The sequence below is a fragment of the Megalobrama amblycephala genome, linkage group LG7, assembly GCF_018812025.1.
Source record: "Megalobrama amblycephala isolate DHTTF-2021 linkage group LG7, ASM1881202v1, whole genome shotgun sequence".
NCBI classification, from domain to species: Eukaryota; Metazoa; Chordata; class Actinopteri; order Cypriniformes; family Xenocyprididae; genus Megalobrama; species Megalobrama amblycephala.
Window position 1 is genome coordinate 17709558 of NC_063050.1, and position 20130 is coordinate 17729687.

General features: G+C 36.4%; 2 protein-coding genes across 10 annotated transcripts in view; one reads left to right on the top strand and one right to left on the bottom strand.

The window, feature by feature from the left end:
* The window catches only part of fam13a (family with sequence similarity 13 member A), a 60163-nt gene extending 57880 nt beyond the window's left edge, over positions 1-2283 (top strand). For all 8 annotated transcript variants that reach the window (XM_048196251.1, XM_048196255.1, XM_048196253.1 and 5 more), the window contains 2 exons: positions 677-778; positions 909-2283. In XM_048196251.1, coding sequence (XP_048052208.1) covers positions 677-778; positions 909-1032 — 226 coding nt within the window. In that variant the 3' untranslated portion in view covers positions 1033-2283. The remainder of the gene's footprint in view (positions 1-676; positions 779-908) is intronic.
* Positions 2284-2333: 50 nt separating this feature from the next.
* The window catches only part of herc3 (HECT and RLD domain containing E3 ubiquitin protein ligase 3), a 36124-nt gene continuing 18327 nt past the window's right edge, over positions 2334-20130 (bottom strand). For both annotated transcript variants that reach the window (XM_048196260.1, XM_048196261.1), the window contains exons 12-25: positions 19897-20008; positions 18541-18730; positions 18292-18455; positions 17980-18093; positions 17183-17206; positions 17006-17095; positions 16041-16211; positions 14966-15109; positions 14047-14213; positions 10812-10875; positions 7260-7342; positions 4774-4957; positions 4565-4667; positions 2334-3902 (exon numbers count right to left, since the gene is read on the bottom strand). In XM_048196260.1, the coding sequence (XP_048052217.1) occupies positions 3694-3902; positions 4565-4667; positions 4774-4957; positions 7260-7342; positions 10812-10875; positions 14047-14213; positions 14966-15109; positions 16041-16211; positions 17006-17095; positions 17183-17206; positions 17980-18093; positions 18292-18455; positions 18541-18730; positions 19897-20008 (1819 nt within the window). In that variant the 3' untranslated portion in view covers positions 2334-3693. The remainder of the gene's footprint in view (positions 3903-4564; positions 4668-4773; positions 4958-7259; positions 7343-10811; positions 10876-14046; positions 14214-14965; positions 15110-16040; positions 16212-17005; positions 17096-17182; positions 17207-17979; positions 18094-18291; positions 18456-18540; positions 18731-19896; positions 20009-20130) is intronic.

The window sequence follows — 20130 nt, forward strand, 5'->3', positions numbered from 1 at the left end:
AAGTATTCGGTTTAGAGTAGAAACGTATGTCTTAGGGCGCTGACACACAAGATAATGCTTGGACGGAGTGTTTTGAGATCCATTTTGAGGATGTGGAAAGAGTCAGACCAGACCTCTAATGGCCAGGAACTAACCCAGGCTGGGTTTCTCAAAAACACAGTAAACCCAAAGATATCGTAGAGACCATTAGTGCCAGTGGTCTCTACAGTCTACTTACACTTATGGTGCTTTTGGAAAATGCATCCTTGGCAAACTAAAGGTATAATTACTAAAAGAATGCAGATTTCCAAAAGCAAGTTGTCAATGGTCAAAGCATCGTAGTTAAAATATTGTCAACTATTGGTTGTGTGATGTAGCGCAAATCTAGCCATTTTCCTTTACATCCTTGCTACGTATCATCTCTACTGAAGTCAATGAATTGGCGTGTTTTCTGACACAACAAACTAGTGTGTAAGCGCCCTTACAGACCTTTTACCTTTTTTCTTGTATTCATAATTCATCTTGTGGAACTCCAAAGCCAAATATATACAAATGGCTAAAAGTAATTTGTGCATTTTAAAAAAGCTAATTGTTTAGTAATATTTACCAACTATTGAAGCAGCAAATTATTGCATTGTTGCTGCGGTGGGTCGAAAGAATATTAAAACTTTCCACTCCCTCCTAACCAAACACACAGGCAGGAACTTGTGGAGCAACTCCAGGAAGCCCGCGAGGAAAAGAAAAGAATCCGCCAAAACCTCCGTGAATTTGAGGATGAGTTCTTCAAACAGAACGGCAGGTAAAGAAAACTTCCACAATACAAATACAAAGTGAACATGTTTGCTCTAAGTATTGAAAATGTTCATATACTCTCTACAGAGAGAAACAGAATCTTATTATTGAATGTTCTACATTTGCTGTTCCCATAGAAACGTGCAAAAGGAAGATCGCTCACCCTTGGCTGGGGAATACAATGAATACAAGCATATTAAAGCCAAGCTAAGGCTGTTGGAAGTGCTCATCAGTAAAAGAGACTCCTCCAAGTTCATCTAGTGCTCAGCTAAGACTTACTCCACTAGCCAAACAAGGACCAGCCACTGCTATCCAAAGAAATACAGTGGGTACAAAGACATGTTTCTCTTGGACAAGTTTTCCAGGAACATTTGGCTTTGAAGGACACCAAGACACGCCTGGTTCACCAATAGCAGATGTACAGTTCCGTTCGTTTCACCGTAGAGTGATAAGGACTCGTGTTCTGCTTTTGACTTCGGATTATTTTGCAGTCTGCTATGAGACCGTGGATTTCAGAACGCAGTCAGATTACTTGCGAATCTCTGATCCCAATTCCCTTGAAGTCCAGAAGAATGTTTCTGATATATTTTGTGTTGTGTTATACGACAATTCGTATTGGTTTTTAGATCGTTTTTTCTATATTAATATCGCTGTAATATAGAAACAACTGTGTTTTCACAATCAGGCACAAGCTTTGAAGAACATTGAGCTATTGCGTCTTAAATTGCCTATGTGTATACTTAGAGATGAGGAGAGTTTATCATTATAGGAACTTTTAGTATTTGATGAATTGAAGAAAGTAACCAATTAATGGAAGGAAGGCTCTCTGTATATTATTTTTTGTTATTTACTGGTGCCATAATTCATGCAAATGGCGTTATTTTGAATATTAATGCTTTTGAGAAAATGCATCATTTGCATTTGTTCAGCGTTTATCTAATTTCTCTCCCCTCCATCTCTGAAGCTGTAATCTTTAAGGCCATTGACTAAGCTAGAATTTACTCAAGTCAGTAATTTTCTTTACGAAAGATAAAAAGTGCAAATGAACAACCAAAAAACAAAGGAAAAAAATCTCTCGTTATGCTGTAATGGTGTAGAAACGCACAAACCAAGGTACTATAAACCAGCTTTCATTGTGCTTTTTTTGTGTGTGTATATTTTTGTACTAAATAGTCTCCAGTGTCTAACTCACTGAAACTATGAAACTCACTGTTTAACAGTGATGTGGGTGGATCAAATCCCCTCAACACATCTCTATTGTTAGCCAGCAATAGAAAGCAAACCTATGGGGCCTCACTGAGCGTTTGCGCCTGGTGAACGTGGATACAAACCGAGTGAATACGTCACCCACTTCTCTTATTCTCCAGATTGGAAAATTGTAGCGTGAATTTTGTTTTTACTGAACGTGACAAGAATGATGGATAAAGATGATGAATACTGTGTGTACATTTTAGTACATGATTGTATTTGTATTTTGTACATATGATATAAAACCAAAATATTTTTTCTGACTATGCTGGTGTTGGGTGTTCATTTCAGAGTCATTAAGTGCAAGAAAACGCTTGAGGTGAAATAATTTTATTGTTTTGGAAAAAAATAGATAAAACAATATATTCCATTTGAAAGCTATAAAAGTAAATATACTTTACTAAAATAACAATGCATCAGTAGCCACTAAGAAGCCCTTGTTTGCATACATTGACAGAAAGGAATAGGTTGGATAGAAACACTTCTTTATATGGCCTTCCATCATATACAAACAAATACATCTCATGCAGCTAGATGCAAAACATCACCGTGGTCTCAACAGTCCCTTATCATCCCCCATCTCAAGAAACCACCGAGGAACTCTGGTCCATTTTTAATTGCAACCCAACATCAGAAAGAAAATGTGAGTAGAAAACGAAATTTTACAGCATATGACCTTCCTGTGAAACAAGAAGGATTAAACTGAAAGCGGCAATGGACTGACTGGAAGAACACAGCTGTTAGAATATTCACATTTGCTGGATTAAAACGTAATTAAAATCCCATAACTAGTACACGTCATACATCAACCAGTAGTTATTGCTGGATCACATCCTCAATTGAACCCCATAGCATTCTAAGAGAAATCTGATTTAGTTCATTTAAATATTTCCGAAAAGCAGCTGGGCATGACATGCTCATGCATGCCTATCTTTAATAAGAGACACTTTTATACTGATTACTTTCTACTGTACATAAAAGGAAAACCGTTGGAATGGATTCAGGAGGTGCGAAAATGCTTAACTTCCGATTTGAGCACGAGCTGAAAGGGTAAAGCTCAGAAACAAAAGGGGTTACTCGAGTTAAAATCTTTTAATGTATTGGGCCTGTAATGGTGTACTGTGCTGATGGGGCTGTGTTATCGCTACCATCTTGAACCCGGACGGGCCCCCAATTTAGAGGGTTGTGATGGATCTGTTATATATAGATCTTTTGGTGGGCATTTCATATGCTTAGACTAGTAAATTTGTTCCAAATTTGTTTCCTTCCTTAAAGTCAAAACGGCAAAATAACATGGTCTAGACAAGAGCAACCTATCGGTTTTGAAATCTGATTCAAAAACAATTATATTCAGAAAAAAAATATAAAGAAAGTCAAGTCTTTAATTTATTTTGCCAACTACTCAACTAATCCCAATCTTATAATTTATTTTTGTCATTTAAAAAATATAAATTTTAGAAAAAAACAAAACAAAAGTGCACGTCTCAAGATGCAACCAAATAAGCAAGTCAAGAGTCAAGTCTGTAAAAATAGGAAAATTATAGATTTACTCGCATGAGATTCTGGACGTGCTCTTCTGTGGTAAAATAAATGCGAGAGCAGCGTTCGTTTCCATTTCTCCACAGGTTTAAAGTGCAGTGCCAGCATACAGACAGCCACCTCCGTAGTTCCTGCTCAGACCAGACTGAATCCTTCGTACTGCTCCACGGCTTGTGTGAGCCGGTGCCGCAGGGTCTCTTTGGTCTGGTAGCAGGGCATGTCCAGCATGTTATAGCAGGTGTGAGCCACAGGAAGGTAGTGCTCTTCCGCAGCAGTGGACTGGATGACGATGCGTAGACTGGCCATGCCGTGGATGGGGATGCGGTCACTGCCGGTCAAGAACACTGTGGGAGCACATAAACAACACTTATTTTGTCTGGGTTCTGAAGCACCGCTCACACGGGAGTTATTTTTAAACCAAGTAGCATTCAACAAAACTTGAAGCTAGTTCGAAAAAGACGATGTTTCTCCTTTACGCGAAACGTCAAACTCTCCTCTGCAAGTTTATGGATGATGGCAGATCAAAGGAGCACAAAATATAGTATAAAGGTGCATAAATATATAGATTTGTGATTTTCACTTTTGGTTTGAATAGGTCTTCACACTGGCTTTGCATTCAGACAGGTTTATATTATAGAGTCAAACCAAAAATTATTCAGACATTTTTGATATATTTTTACTAGTGGGTGCAGGACACTATAGTTCATTTATGTAAGTGAGGATAGCAAAATAAAGTAAACTGTGACATATTATACCCAAATATTCTTCATACAGTGGACTACCAGTAAAATTTGGAACCAAAAATTATTCAGACAATTTGACCTGACCATGTTTTGCTCAAGTGTTATCTGACATAATTAAGATCTTGTCATATTTTATAACCATTTTTTTTAATCTATAGTAAATAAACTGTATTAATGAATGAAATATTCAAGATGGCTGCATAAATTTTGGTGTGACTCTACATTCAGTAGCACAAACCATTACGCAGTTGTCTCTCACTTACATAAGAACTGCTTTTTTTTCTCTAAGGGAAACTCATGAAACACCTCCCAAAACATCTTAACTGTTGGGTGGGATGCAGAGAACTCGCCCTTGTAGGAGGCATTCTGCGAGGAAAAAGAAGAGATACAAAGTCATGAAAAAACACAAGGCATCAATATGAATGTTGAGTTAGTGTGTCTTAAAAATCTGGAGCACCGCTCTGTGTCCCACCTTCTCCATCTCCTCCCAGTTGTAGTTGTTGTTGCCCACCACCATGGCCATAAGCTCAGAGGGCTGGAAGAGAGAGAGAATCTCCCCACCACAGACCTTCAGGAAACCGCTGGAGAAGGCCGAATACAGCTCCTGTACGGCGTCACTGAATACATACTGCAGATACGCCTGAACAAACTCCTTCCTGAGAGAGGAACATACAAAAACAAGACATTTTTCTTAAACACAATTTATATATATATATATATATATATATATATATATATATATATATATATATATATATATATATGTATACACAGTGCTGCTTGAAAGTTTGTGAACCACTTGCAGAATCTGTTTAAATGTGAATAATTTTAATAAGAGAGATCAAACAAAATGTGTCATTTATTTTATTTAGTACTGTCCCAAGTAAGATATTTTACATAAAATATGTTTACATATAATCCACAAGACAAAAAAATAGCTGAATTTCAAAAATGGACCGGAGAATCATACAGTCACTGCTGGAAATGGTTCAAATATGCAAAAGATGCTGGAAATCTGAAGAATTTTTGGGACCTGGAGGATTTTTCTGAAGAATATTGGGCAGTTTAACTGTTCAGGACAAACAAGGGACTCATGAACAACCATCACAAAACATAAAAACAGTCATAGATCATCCAGATAACCACTCACAGTATTATTAAGAATCAAGGGTTCATAAACTTTTGAATTGGGTCATATTTATAAATTCAGCTATTTTTTTTTTTTGTCTTGTTGACCATATGTAAACATTTTTTTATGTTTTTTTAACATTTTTTAAAATAACATGCATTTTCGGTTAAAATTATTCACATTTAAACAGATTCTGCAAGGGGTTCACAAACTTTTAAGCAGCACTATATATATATATATATATATATATATATATATATATATATATATATATATATATATATAAATAAATGGCAAAGGTGCTTGGTTAATAAAATATGCTTAATTTTCTATTCAATGCAATAAAAAAAGTAAAATAAAATACAAAATGTTTATGGGAAATATATATACTGTATATAAATATATTTTTATAAATATATATATTTCCCATAAATTTGTTAACTGTATCTAGCATTTTGCATTTTATTTTAATTGCATCGACTTTTCAAGAAAATGAAGCATATTTTATTAGTTTTTTTTAAATACATAAGTACATTTTTAATTCTTATTATTACTGTACTGTAGAAATACCCTCACTCATAACATTAAAATTATATATATATATAATATATATATATATATATATATATATATATATATATATATATATATATATATATATATATATATATATACACACTATTTAAATGTAGTTATACATCATGGTAGCATTTGCTGTCTTCATTCTGATTAATTTTTTTTTTTTTAAATGATGGTATTACAGTCATTTTTATTTAAAAAAGATGATTGTTATATAATAATGATACTTATATTAATAAAAAATATGTACTATCTAATGAGAAACTAAAGTAATGAGAATATAATCGCATGGATCAAAGAGATCAAAAACTAAACTATCTGAACACATTGCTGAATTGTCTTAACAAAAAAAGCATGTTGTGGTCTTAAAATAGTCTGTATTTTCATTATGCATAATATAATCTCTCATTTCCTGTTCTTGACAGTGCTAGTTGCCGAGATGAATTTACCAGTTAGTTAATATCAGCAATGATTGTACTGTACATGTAGAAAATGTGTAGAAAGGGAATATTGAATGTTTGCTTGTCAACAGTTTGTAAAATCTTCCCTTGAGGATTTAAATGCACTCACGTACCAGACCGAGTGAATTACGATTGAAATTCTGAGCTGAGCTGACGGCCTGTAATCTCTTCAGGAGGTCATATAGCAGCGTCAGGTTTACTGAAGAATGTGATCTGTGTGTGTGTGTGTGTGTGTGTGTGTGTGTGTGTGTGTGTGTGTGTGTGTGTGTGTGTGTGTGTGTGTGTGCGTGTGTGTGTGTGGAACGGGCCTTGATCTGAGTTCAAGATGACTGGCCCTCTGCCTAATCTCACCATCAGACAGCAGGACGCACATACATATGCAAACAAAACATGCACAATTCAAACAAACACGTTCACCATTATCTTTTCATAAAATCTCCACTTATTGTTTTATTTTAAATTTACCCTTGAATGCAGCAACAATTCTACATACATCACAAATGTGTGTGCATTTACATGTTTTGTTTTTTTTTGGGCGTTTGGGTTTGGATTTTTTTATTGATGCTGTCCCATCTGTTCCTGCAGCTTCTGAAACTGTGCAATTTTGTCACTGCTGACACACACACACACACACACACACACACACACACACACACACACACACACACACACACACTGTCACTCCCACAGACACTGAAATATGGAGCACAGGCAGGAACAACATGACCTCTTTCAGACCTTCATTTAAAGAGACACACACCACAGACTCTTTACTGCTAACAATCGCACCTGTTTGTCTTGTCCACAGCGATGTTCTTCCCGCCCTGTACCAGCTCCTTAACTTCTGTGATCCCATAATACTCTCTCGTAATCTGTGGATACAGTGGTTACATTTTGTCATTGAACATTTTGGTTTGTCTAACACAAGCATTACAGTAAACACACACGTCTGTGACAGTGCTCGTCATCACCATCAGGAAAGAATCACTAATAAACATCAACGATTGGGTGAAATATTAAATATTTAGGATATATTAGCAAAGATTTTTTATGAGATTATATTTTATTAAAGCAATAAGACCCAAGAAGCCGTGGTTTACAGTGAATTTATAACAGTTAAGGGGCGTTGTTAGGCACGACACGGAGCTGTTAATTTAATTCACTGTAAACCACGGCTTCACGAGGCTTATTGCTTTAATAAAACGGTTACCAAACAATACAAATATTAAAGCCACAATATATGTATCAATGCAACTTTCATGAATTAAAATCATTAAAAGCCTTCCTTCTGCTGGAAAAAAATAGTCCCTGACCATGAACAGCAACAGAAGTTACATTATGACACCATTAGATGGCAGCAAAGATTGTCTTTATGAGCGAGGCACTCGTTCGCAAAGACTTTTATATTGAAACTTGTTGTGAACACGGAACAAGACGCAAATGTTAAATGCTTTGGCTAGCGCTGTCAGTGTCAGGGCACGGGAAACCCATTAAATGTTAAAAGGACAAGATCACAGCGGACATTCAAACTGATTTTTTATTATGAACACAGGACTGACCTGAAGGAAAATGCTAAATCTGAGTGCAGGTAAACTCTGTCACTCAATATCACTCTCACAATACTCTTCTACATAATACAGTAAGCTTCAATGAACAAAATCAATTGGGAACAAACATATGTTTACGTTGTAAGAGTGGTTGCTAAGACAGACACACTAAGTGGGTGTTTGATTCCAGGTTTTTTGGAGTCGACTCGACTGTAGGTGTCGATGGAATCGACTCCTCGACTCCATTTACTTTACTTCAAAACAGGGTCATAAATAAGGCAAGATGGCAGTCCTTACACACTTAATTATTTTTCTCCAACACGAAAATCCGGTCATTAAACAAAAATGATGTCTGAATTTAATAAACGAGAAAGAAGGGATTCTTTAATGAATTCATCTCATTATAATGGTCGGGTGGCGCTGAATGCACAAGATCATTGTCTTAGAAGTGCTTGGACACGAGGATTAAAGATACTAAAATAAATACAATACATGCAAAGATGCATACAATAATGTACACTTATTAATGTGTTTTTATTTATGTGAGTTTTTATTATTATTTATGGTTAGTTTAATGATTATAAACATGTTAACCATGGAAAGTCAAATCTATGTTCATTGCATCAATATAGCGACCATCAATACTTAACCCTTTCGAGCGCGAGTTTAAAATATTCTAACTGTCCCCCCAGAATGAGTTCTTTTAAAGCAGAACTAAGTAACTTTTTTACCTTCATAAATAGTTTTCTAAGTCCTTACGATGGTTAATTGACTTGTAGTGGTGTGTTTGTGGCGAGCACTAACCCCCTCTGGCACGTCTACGCCAGAAAACAGCACTTGCAAGTTGAGCTGCGCCGACCCGACACATCTCGCCTCATGTTCACGTTCACGCGAGAGTGACAAAAATATTTTGTATTATAAAGTATTATTACTTTATAAGACAATTTCGAAAATTACCCACCTCCATCGAGATTTCGTGTACTGTATTTGCAAAACTACTGCGCTGGTGAGCGTTGTAGCCGTTGTAGTCCAGAGCTGCGCTTGGAGTATTTACGACAGTGTGATTCACTGAAGGAACCTGGAGGGGGAGCTTCGCAAATCTTACTGTATAACACTGTATGACAGATGGATCGCTATTATTTTGTTTTCCCTTGTTTATTTAAAATATTCACAAACTTGCTTACCATGTCATCAACTATCTGATATTCCGATCCTCAAATATGTGTAAGTGAGTGTGTTTTGTCGTTTAAAAACCTTTATAAATGATCTTTATCATGATCTATAACGCGAGATGGGCGCCGCCATCTTAGTTTGCCCCGCAGTTCGCAGACTCCTGTCAGTCGGATTTACAGCAGGTGAATTCATCAGTTTCTCCCGAAATATATGCAAGTAAGTGGCTGGTGAACTGGAAGAATAATAGAGTAAACTTTGTAGTTACTTGGGCCCATTATGTGTGTCTGATATGAATAAATGTCGGCAAATTGTATTTGAAATGGATTGTTATTGCTCCTTCCACTGATGTCTGACATCAGTGTGTATTTTATAAACTCTAAATATATTGTTTTAATGGTGCTTATGTCTATTTAAATGTCTGAAACCTTAAAAGAAACGTTATGTGGCTGAAAACACTGTATAGTTGTGATATATGTCAAGAGCTGCGCGCGTCCGTCTCGCAGCCAGAGCGCGAAAGCACAGTTTGAATCTGGCAGTTATGTGACGTCGCTGAACGTTCGAAATCCCATATGTGGGAGTCTATGTGTGGGACTGTGTGGGACCGTACGCCCAGGGCCACAGAAATAAAATTCCCACATGTGGGACCGTACCGCTCAAAAGGTTAAGCTGGCACGGAGGTATGTATAATTACAAACTAAAGACACTATGACTGTTATCTATTTCTAAAGTAAGCTACATGTGGGATAAATGTATGTGACAAAGTTTCTGCGACAGCTCTCTGACACGATTCGTCAAGTGTCCGAATTACTCGCTTCATTTTGTTCACTCCTTGCTTGTAGTGCACTCAACTGCCATGCACTATAGGCTATGGATTCAAAAATCAGTAAACAAGCGAGCGATTTCAGACACAGCAACAGAGTCGACACTGAGAGTCGATTCACGTGCTGGAGTCGACCCCGACTCTGGGGCTATTCAGAGTCGAGGAGTCGACTCTTTTGGAGTCGACTCCCCATCACTAGGCGCAGCGATACTGTAATCCGGTCAGCTGTATGTTTTCGGGAATTTTACAACGGCTTCGAACGATAAAAGTATTATATTTTTATTTCTAAAATAGAATATATTTGAATAAATATACTGGTACATATAAATAAATATGAGTGCGTATTAATTTACTGAAAAGTCTGAAGTTTCTTTAGTTCTGGCATTAATTTTTATTTTAATATACAATTCCAATTTAATTTCTTTTAATTTAAGCAATTTCAGAGCTAATATTGTCAAAAGCTTGGAACATACTGAGATTTTTCATCTCTATCGCCCTAATTCTAAATCATAAATCACAAAAACATCTGCTGAATATCATTCTATCATCTGACAGGAAACGTTGACGGGACATATGGCAAATGAGCAAACTCTCTTCATCTTCCAGATGTAAAAGCGCACACTTTTAAATAACTGTCTTGGTAGCATGTGTGTGATAGCAAGGATAGGTTCAGTTGAATTAGTTTATTTACTAAAACTTGTGAATTCCTCCATAAAATGAATTGTCTAATCAGACAAATGCTCTTGGCTACTTGTGGCATAATTTGAGGGGACGCGTTTAATTTGGTGTCCAGCAACTTACTGCAAAGTTCAGACAGAAGGTCTCCTCCACATCACCCTCATAGTCCAGCAGCTGCTGAAGACTCCTGTACACATATGAAAACATACAGCAAAAAACAAACATTTAGTCAAAATTTGCAGCAGTTGTAAAACGTAAAATACATCCATTCGTCATTATGACAGATGTCCAAGCCAAACTTTATCATCAATGTCTCTTTTTTATCTCTAGAGTCTTCGACGGGCATTTAATTGTCTTTGTCTCCTGTAATCGCAGCTAAGAGCTCACCAGCTGTAGGGTATAAAAGCAAACCCCTGGCTTACCCGAGCAGGGACAGGGGACACACATCATCTCCTACATTTAACAAATGACACTCTTCTGCCTATGACATTATAAACCTCATATAAATCATGATGTTTGCTTTTTACATAAGCAGCCAGTCTAACTCAGAACACAGATTCAACTGAGGTCTCAAAACAAGGACACGTTTATAGCTAGCTACATGAATACACCCGCTTCACGTTTAAAGTTCGTAGCATTTAAAGGTAACTTTATTGCCCTCTTGAGTACTGAGGTTTGTTTCCAGCACAGTAACATTTTGTGTGATTAAAAAAAAAATATATATATATATATATATATAGTTTTTGATTTAGAATATATTGTAAAGGTTACTAATTTTATAACCCACCTGCATTAAACATGAAAATGTCACTATAATAATAATAAACAGCCTTGAGAAATTTAAAGTGCCCCTAATATGTTATTTTAAAGGCTGTTAATGTTGTTTTGGAGTCTCCTACAATAAGTTTACATGCATCCAAGGTCATAAAACACTTTAATTTTCTCATAATACACATTGCAGCATCACGTCTTTTCTCAAAGTGTCTGAAACGGTTCAATAAAGATTCGGTCTCTCTAAACCCCTCCTTTCTGAGAGCCTTCTCTGCTCTGATTGGTCAGATGACCTAGTCTGATTTGATTGGTCTATTTTTCTATGATTGGTCAGCCAGGAATAACTGATGACTCATTTCAGGCAGTTCAGAATCCTTTCCTTCTTTTGGGAGACAATAACTGCATTTATTCATCTTTGAAACTTTGCAGACTTTTACATTCACAAACATCTATATTACACACTGCATGAAAGTTAATATACGAAAAAGCATAATAGGGGCACTTTAATGCTACTTTTTAAATCAGTTAACAAACAAATATGCAGCACAAAATTCAAAATTACAATTTAATACTTTAAAGTAAGCAATAAGGGAGGCTGTGCTGTATCGTGAATAAGTTACGCTGAAGGGCGCTTCGCGTCGTGCCTGCAACCAATTCAGCCGTGACTTATTCACGATATAACACTAGCCTTGAGTACCTTATTGCTTTTATAAAACAGTTACCACACAATACAAATATTAAAGCCAGAAATATGTATCAATTCAACTTTCATGAAGTAAACTTTTTCTAAAAGCCTTCCTTCCGCCAGAAAAAATAGTCCCTGACCGTGAACAGCAACAGAAGTTACAATTTAACGGCATTAGATGGCGGCAAAAGACTGTCTTTATGAGTGTGTCAGTCCGTAACAAAGAGTTTTAAATGGAAAAGATTGAATTGTTGTGAACACGGAACAAGACGCAACTGACAAATGCTTTGACTAGCGCTGTCAGTCATGGGAAAACCCCTTAAATGTTAAAAGGACAAGATAATACATCGGACATTTAAACAGATTTTTTTATTATGAACATTGGATTGACCTGAAGGAAAATGCTAAATCTTAATGCAGGTAATAAATCGCTCACTCGATCTCTATCTCACAATATTCTTCTACAGAATACAGTAAGCTTCAATGAACATTATCAATTGAGAACATACAGTTTACGTTGCTAAGAGTGGTTGCTAAGGGTGTTGTGTAGTGATACACAGAACCGTTGGGTGAAGCAGACATATAATAGCCGTGTTTTATCGTGACAGGAACTAACCATTTTATAAAATAAATTAAACAACTAAATAAAATAAATAAATAACTAAAAGACAAACTCAAAATAAAATAGAAATAAAACCTAAATTCAAAATTCAAAACTACAACAACACTGGTCTGTATTTGCATACTTGCTATTTTAAATCAAATAAGTTGAGTATTGTCTTCAATTTCATGTTGCTGTAAATCTTGTTCCTTAGCTGTTGATCAGATTAAAACCGTCCACGGATAAATCCAACAATGTGGCAGCAGTGTCAAACACATCTAACTGAGAGGAAGCCAATTAATCATTGATGCTTTTAAACGCATTAGCACACAACGAAATCATTCACCATGGAGTTGTAATTGCCAGGTCAAGGTCTGCTGACGGCTGTTTTCATAAGGTGATATGACTCATGAACTACAGTATGTGGGGAACAGCCTTGAAGACGCAAACCACAAACACGATTACAGGCTTGAACCGGCCATCAACTCTGAGCAGGGCTGATCTCCTTCTGTAACCATTTAGTGGTCTGATGGTGACTCACAAACTTGAGCAGTTCAAAAAGCTTTTTGGGTGGCTTTTAATTAATGTTACATAAAAAAACAACTTGTTTATGTAACGCAGTGGCAAAGGACACAGAGCGTAGGGTGAAAAATGAGACAAAACTGTTCCTCTTCACTGGTCTGTGCAGTCCGTTTAGGAGTTCGATTTCTCAGTAAAGCCTCAGGGGTCACAGGAACTCCATTGATTTGGTCTAACGAGGGCTGCGATACAGTGGTCTGCGGGAGGCCGAGCTGATTTGATTAGCGAGTGATGACTTTTCGTGGAAAAACAACAACATGTTGCCTACAAGAGCTAAGTGGTACAAGTTTAGATACAGACAGGCTTAATTTGAACAAGCTGGATTCGGCAACTCTGGAATATCTATTTTAAAAACTCCCCTACCTCATATAGAGAGCTACAGCGAATTAGAATATTTTTTGTGAATTATGTCTGTATGGACTACTTTTAAGCCATTTTTAAGTCATGATAGAATTTTCATTTTTGAACAAACAATCCCTAAAAGTCACCATGAAATCAAAATGGACAATTCTTATTTTATGGAATAGTGGAGTTTTATTATATTTATTATAAAAGATTTATCTGTGCACATAATTATTATTTTTTAAATTCATGTGTCGACATCTCTTCACTGATGATGTGTTTACTGGCGTGAGGGCGGGACAACCTGTCACTCACATGAAATCCACCAATAGTTTCATGCTGACTTTTAAGACAGTCAAAAAAAGCATCATGTTGCATACCTTCCCTCTGTAGGCGAAAGCTCTTTGAGGTCATCCAGAGTGGGCGAAACGTCTAGAAGCTTCTTGTAGAGCACCAGGGGAAAGTGCAGGTCCACCACAGTAGAGTTATAGATGGCCAAACCACAAATGATCCCAATCAAGTGGAACCAGTTGTGTTCCACAAAACACTGCAATGCAAATGCACAGACATGAGTTATACATAAAAATACTGATGTCACCAAGATTCCTTTATCTAAAAGCCATCTTTCCATTACAACCCTTTAATTATCCAAGAATGTTTGTCTACAAAGTCTCTCCAGCAGAGAAAGTAAATTGAACTCATTAAACTTTGTCGAATCACGTGTAGTCCTCATCTCAGTCTTGTTTTGTACACAGCTGAAGTGTTCTGGAAGTCATCATGCCATAGAAAAATCCAGCAGGATCATCATGTTTGCATGAAAACAGCTGAGCTGGCCCAGATATTTCAAAATCGCCAGGCCGATAAGATTATCTGTGTTTATGTTCTCAATCACGCGGCACTTTGAGAAACACCTACTGTATAGAGTGCATTAGTGCCCACCCTCTTTTTCAGCGACGTTGAAAGTAATTTTCCATTAAGTTTTTTCCCATATAGTTTTTTAAAAAGTCTTTGTTATAAGCGTTATAAGTCATGAACCAAACCAACCAGCTACGAGGTCAAAAAAACAAAATTACAAACTTTTATTTAAAGCAAAAAAGTATTTGAAAATCAGACAAAAACACAAAGGTACAAGACTGTGTACTTAACGGCTCTAGTGAGGGAAAGAACTAGAATCCCATGAAGCATTGTGAATGACAATCCAAAACAATGAAGAAATATAAAACTATTCATTTAAAGTCGTTGATTATAAGTTTATTATGTAATGTTGAATTCTGTGGTAGTAACTAAGGCTGAACTCACTTTATCAGAGAACCACAGCAGATTGGAGTCTGAATACTGCGTGAACATGCCATAGATCGGATCCATCAGCTCTTTTAGCAGGAGCAGGAAGAACTCCTTGGTGACTCCTCCAGCATCCACAGCTTCCTCTCCATCAAAGATGACCTGCAATTATTAAAGGCTGATTATGATTTCACTTTTTTTCATACTTAAGTTAGTATGTAATGTTGCTTTTTGAGCAAAAACGTCTGCAAAGTTACGACGCTCAAAGTTCAATGCAAAGGGAGATATTTTCTTTTCACAGAAATCGCTTTTTAAGGACTACAACAAAAGGCTGGTAGGGACTACAAGGAGCTTCTTCCTGGGTTGGTGACATCACAAACCCCAAAATTTACATAAACCCCACCCCCGAGAACACACAACAAAGGGGGTGAGAAGAGAAGAGGAAGAGTTGTTGTAAGAGTGTCATTGCCATGCCGTCATTTTACGCCGAACTGCTTCACAAACGAAGGTCAATTTAACGCTGGATTTGCACAAAAGATTAACATGACGGCACATGCTAGTCGAAGAGTTGAATCAACTCCACAGCAACAACATAAATTTATCCAGTAACCATTCAGAAACATCCAGATTCATTCTAAACGTTGTAACTTCTTCTTGAGTCTTTCCATCAGTGTCTGCCTGAACAATGTAAGGCTGAACACCGTTACTGACAATCGTCATTTTGGCTGCGTGAGATTCTTCTGTTTTGTTGTTGTTGAGCAACCGAAGCGTTAAAGCTGTTAAAGCTCCGCCCTCTTTTGGAAAGTGAGCCAGGAGCAGCAGCTCATTTGCATTTAAAGGGACACACAAAAATGGCGTGGCAAATTTGACAAGCTTTAATAAATGATCTGTGGGGTATTTTGAGCTGAAACTTCACAGACACATTTTAGGGACACCAGAGACTTATATTACATCTTGTAAAAAGGGGCATAATAGGTCCCCTTTAATAAGATTTTATGTTAGTCAAACTTATGTCTAAGTGGGTGGTTCTTCAAAATATGCTACAATGTGGACCAGACGAAGAACCCTGTGCATTGGGATGACAAAGACAAACCTTGAGCGGCTTCTTCAAGTCTACGTCATTGTAGACTGTGAGCTCCCGGAGAGCGTCGCTGACTAAGTGGTTCCTTCGTACGTGAAGCACAAGGAAAGGGTTTCTTGCCAGCAAAGGTTCCATTGTCAACAGCATGAAGACGTTGTGCAAGTTAGCGCCGCTCACGGCCATCTGTACAGTAATGAAGCAGGCAAAACAAGTCAAATAATAAGAGTCAGATTCATAATCCCTGTGTATTTTTATGAGACGATAATAGTACTATTCATGCAGAGCACATCCTCTGTATCTGCTCTGAAACCAATAGCAAATCATAATTTTGCCAGGCCGTAACTGTAACATGAACTAATGTAATATGTCCACTTTAACTTCTTTGTTTAATAGGAAACATTGTGTTTGTCAAACCAAGTAATTTTTTGGAACTAAAATGTATAATGCTTATAAACATATGAAAAAAATAGTAGAAATAAAATACTACTTTGTAAAAGCTAACAACATTTCAAACGTTTGCTGTCAGTACGATTTCTTTTTTAAAGAAATGAATACAGTAAAGACGTATAATGTTACAAAAAAATTTGATTTTAAATAAATGCTGTTCTTTTGAATCTTATATTCATCAAAGAATCCTGAAAAAATGTATCACTGTTTCTATAAAAATATTAAGGAGCACAACTGTTTTCAACATTGATAATAATTCAGATGTTTCTTGAGCACCAAATTAAAGCAAGTAATGATGCTGAAAACAGAAATAAATTATTAACATTAAACTAGCAAAACACAAAACAGTCATTTTAAATTGTAAAACTATTTAACAATATTACTATTTTTACTGTATTTTTGATCAAATAAATGCATAAGAGACTTCTTTCAGAAGCATTGAAAAATCTAACCGACCTCAAACTTCTGAATGGTGGTGAAAGTTAACAACTCAGAGTTGAGTGTTGAGTTGTGTTATTTATTTTTTTTACCTGCATTTGCAGCTCAGCATCTGTTTGCAGCACGGTTGTCTTGGCTTGCGCGTTCAATATGAACGGATAGGCACATAACGTGACAGAACCCTGGGAAATAAGATTCAGATGATCAAGCTGAGACCATCACAACTGTCTAAAAACAAACTGAGTTATTGAGTTATTGAATCAACAAACCTGCACTGGAGGGTATCGCATTTTCTACAATAAAACAAAAGGAGAATATATGTTAAATTATGGGGTACTTTTATTTTTCAGCTTGGGCTAATCAAGGTATGAGATGTCTATGTGAAACGATAACATTTTGTGTACATAGTGGGGTCTAGTTCATGTTCACATTAATATTAGCTATGTTTCCATCCGCCTATTATTATACAAATTTTGGGTTATCGCATAAAAAAAAACAATGGATGGAAATGCTAAGATGCACATAAATTCTAAAAATGTGCATCAAAAGCTTGCGCTCAATTGAGGCGGATAATATTTTTATCCAATAAGAAGACATGCGCATTAAATACCGACGGAAACGCATTTACCGAATAAATCCCTGAATGCCCAACAAAAAAACTTTGCCTCAACAGAGGAATGTGATTGGATAACTGGACTAACCAGCAAACCAATCGCATCGCACAGCATCTCAAATGTTGGTTTGGTCATTCTGAAATGCACTTCCCAAACTTAAGCATCCGCCTCTGAATGCAAGATAATGTTTATTGCGTTTCATCTGCGCGCTCTTTTTATTTATGACGCACAGAAAAAGAGCCCTGATATTTTACACCAATGTCCCAGGAAGTGAGGATTTTGTGCTCTTAAACACATGGGATGGAAATGGTGCTTTGTTTGCAATTGTTTTACATGAGTTAAATTTGCAACTTTGAATGGAAACATAACTTTACATGCAAATATGCAACCCTTAGCAAGTATCTATAAATGCTGTTCATCTACAAAAGGCCTACGTGCAGCAATATACGCACAATATCAGCTTTGCGCAGAAACCATTTGAGGTAGTCTTCCTGGATGTCCACCAGGGTGGCGATATCAGGGATGTAGAAGTGGTTGTATTCCACATGATGGGCTTTCAGATTGACCTGCAGCAAAATACTTGGATCCGTCACTAACAGTAGTTTATCATTCAACAACGCAAGTTAAATTATGCAAGTATGTCTGCAAAAACAGATGAAAAACAGCAATTCAGCTGGGGAATATTCAATCAAATAGCTTATTAATAAGCAGTTTATCATTTACTCATTAAAACCCGAAATCTGTTGTGTGGATTTTGGCTGTACCTTGTGAAGTTTCTCCAGCAGTCGAAGGGCGGCACTGGTGTAGCTCTCCAGAAACACAGGCACCAGAAGCGCCTTCCCGCCAGTCAACAGAAACACAACGATGCTTTTGTACATCTCCACTAGTCTGGAGAAAACCTCGCAATCCATCAGAGACCACCAGTTATCTGAGAAACAGCATACAGATTCATTTCAAAAGACTTTTTGATCTTGAACTTTGCTGGGCAGTGGAACATGTTGGCGACGTCGTACCGAGCACTTTGCTAGGGTTGGCGTCCAATCTGAGGATGGCCATGGCTAGAGGGATGGTGAGAGAGATGTAGTTTTTGGAGTCCTGGAGAGCGGGACATTCGGACAGGATCAAGTAGATCCGCATGGCTTCCACGTCAGGAGGAGAGCAGGGCAGTTGGGGGATTAGGAGACTCTCAAAGCTCTTTGTGGCCTAGAAGAACACATTTGAAAGTGGTTTATTATTAATAATACATATACAGTACAGTCCAAAAGTTTGGAACCACTAAGATTTTTAATGTTTTTAAAAGAAGTTTCGTCTGCTCACCAAGGCTACATTTATTTAATTAAAAATACAGTAAAAAAACAGTAATATTGTGAAATATTATTACAATTTAAAATAACTGTTTTCTATTTGAATATATTTCACAAAGTAATTTATTCCTGTGATGGCAAAGCTGAATTTTCAGCATCATTACTCCAGTCTTCAGTGTCACATGATCCTTCAGAAATCATTCTAATATGCTGATCTGCTGCTCAAGAAACATTAAATGTGTACAATTGTACAAAATATTTGTGTACAATATTTTTTTTCAGGATTATTTGATGAATAGAAAGTTCAAAAGAACAGTGTTTATCTGAAATCTAATCTTTTGTAACATTATAAATGTCTTTACTGCCACTTTTGATTGATTTAATGCATCCTTGCTGAATAAAAGTATTCATTTCTTTAATTTCTTTTCAAAAAAATAAAAATAAAAATTCTTACTGACCCCAAACTTTTGAACGGTAGTGTATAATGCTACAGAAGCTTTGTATTTCAGATAAATGCTGTTCTTTTGAACTTTCTATTCATCAAGGAATCCTGAAAAAAAAAGTACACAACTGTTTTCAACATTGAAAATAATCATAAATGTTTATTGAGCAGCAGATCAGTATATTAGAATGATTTCTGAAGGATCATGTGACACTAAAGACTGGAGTAACGATGCTGAAAATTCAGATTTGCATCACAGGAATAAATTACTTTGTCAAATATATTTAAATAGTACACAGTTATTTTAAATTGTAATAATATTTCACAATATTACTGTTTTTTTACTGTATTTTTAATTAAATAAATGTAGCCTTGGTGAGCAGACGAAACGTCTTTTAAAAACATTAAAAATCTTAGTGGTTCCAAACTTTTGGACTGTACTGTATATTGATCAAAAGTGACAGTGAAGACAAAAGATTTGTACTTCAAATAAATGCTGTTCTTTTGAATGCTTTGAATGTTTTAGAAACCTGATAATGTTCGCAGCAGAGTAATTGCCTTCCAAGTACGCAATGCATTAAAGACCTAAATAAATGATTATGGTGACATATCAAAGCGCACACCTGCTCCAAAAGTCTTGCGAAGGCTGGTTTCATCAGCGTCTCAAAAAGCAGCCTAACGGCATTGAAATCGATCCCTGGGACTTTGGGGTTTGTCTTGAAATGTCCGTCATCACTGTGAAAACAGCAGGTGAAAATTAGTTTCCAAATGTTGGTTTGCAACAAGATATGAAATCTAACACTGTACAAATTTAATTTACTAATTTAAGATTAGAAAAAATGCATTTGCTGAATTAG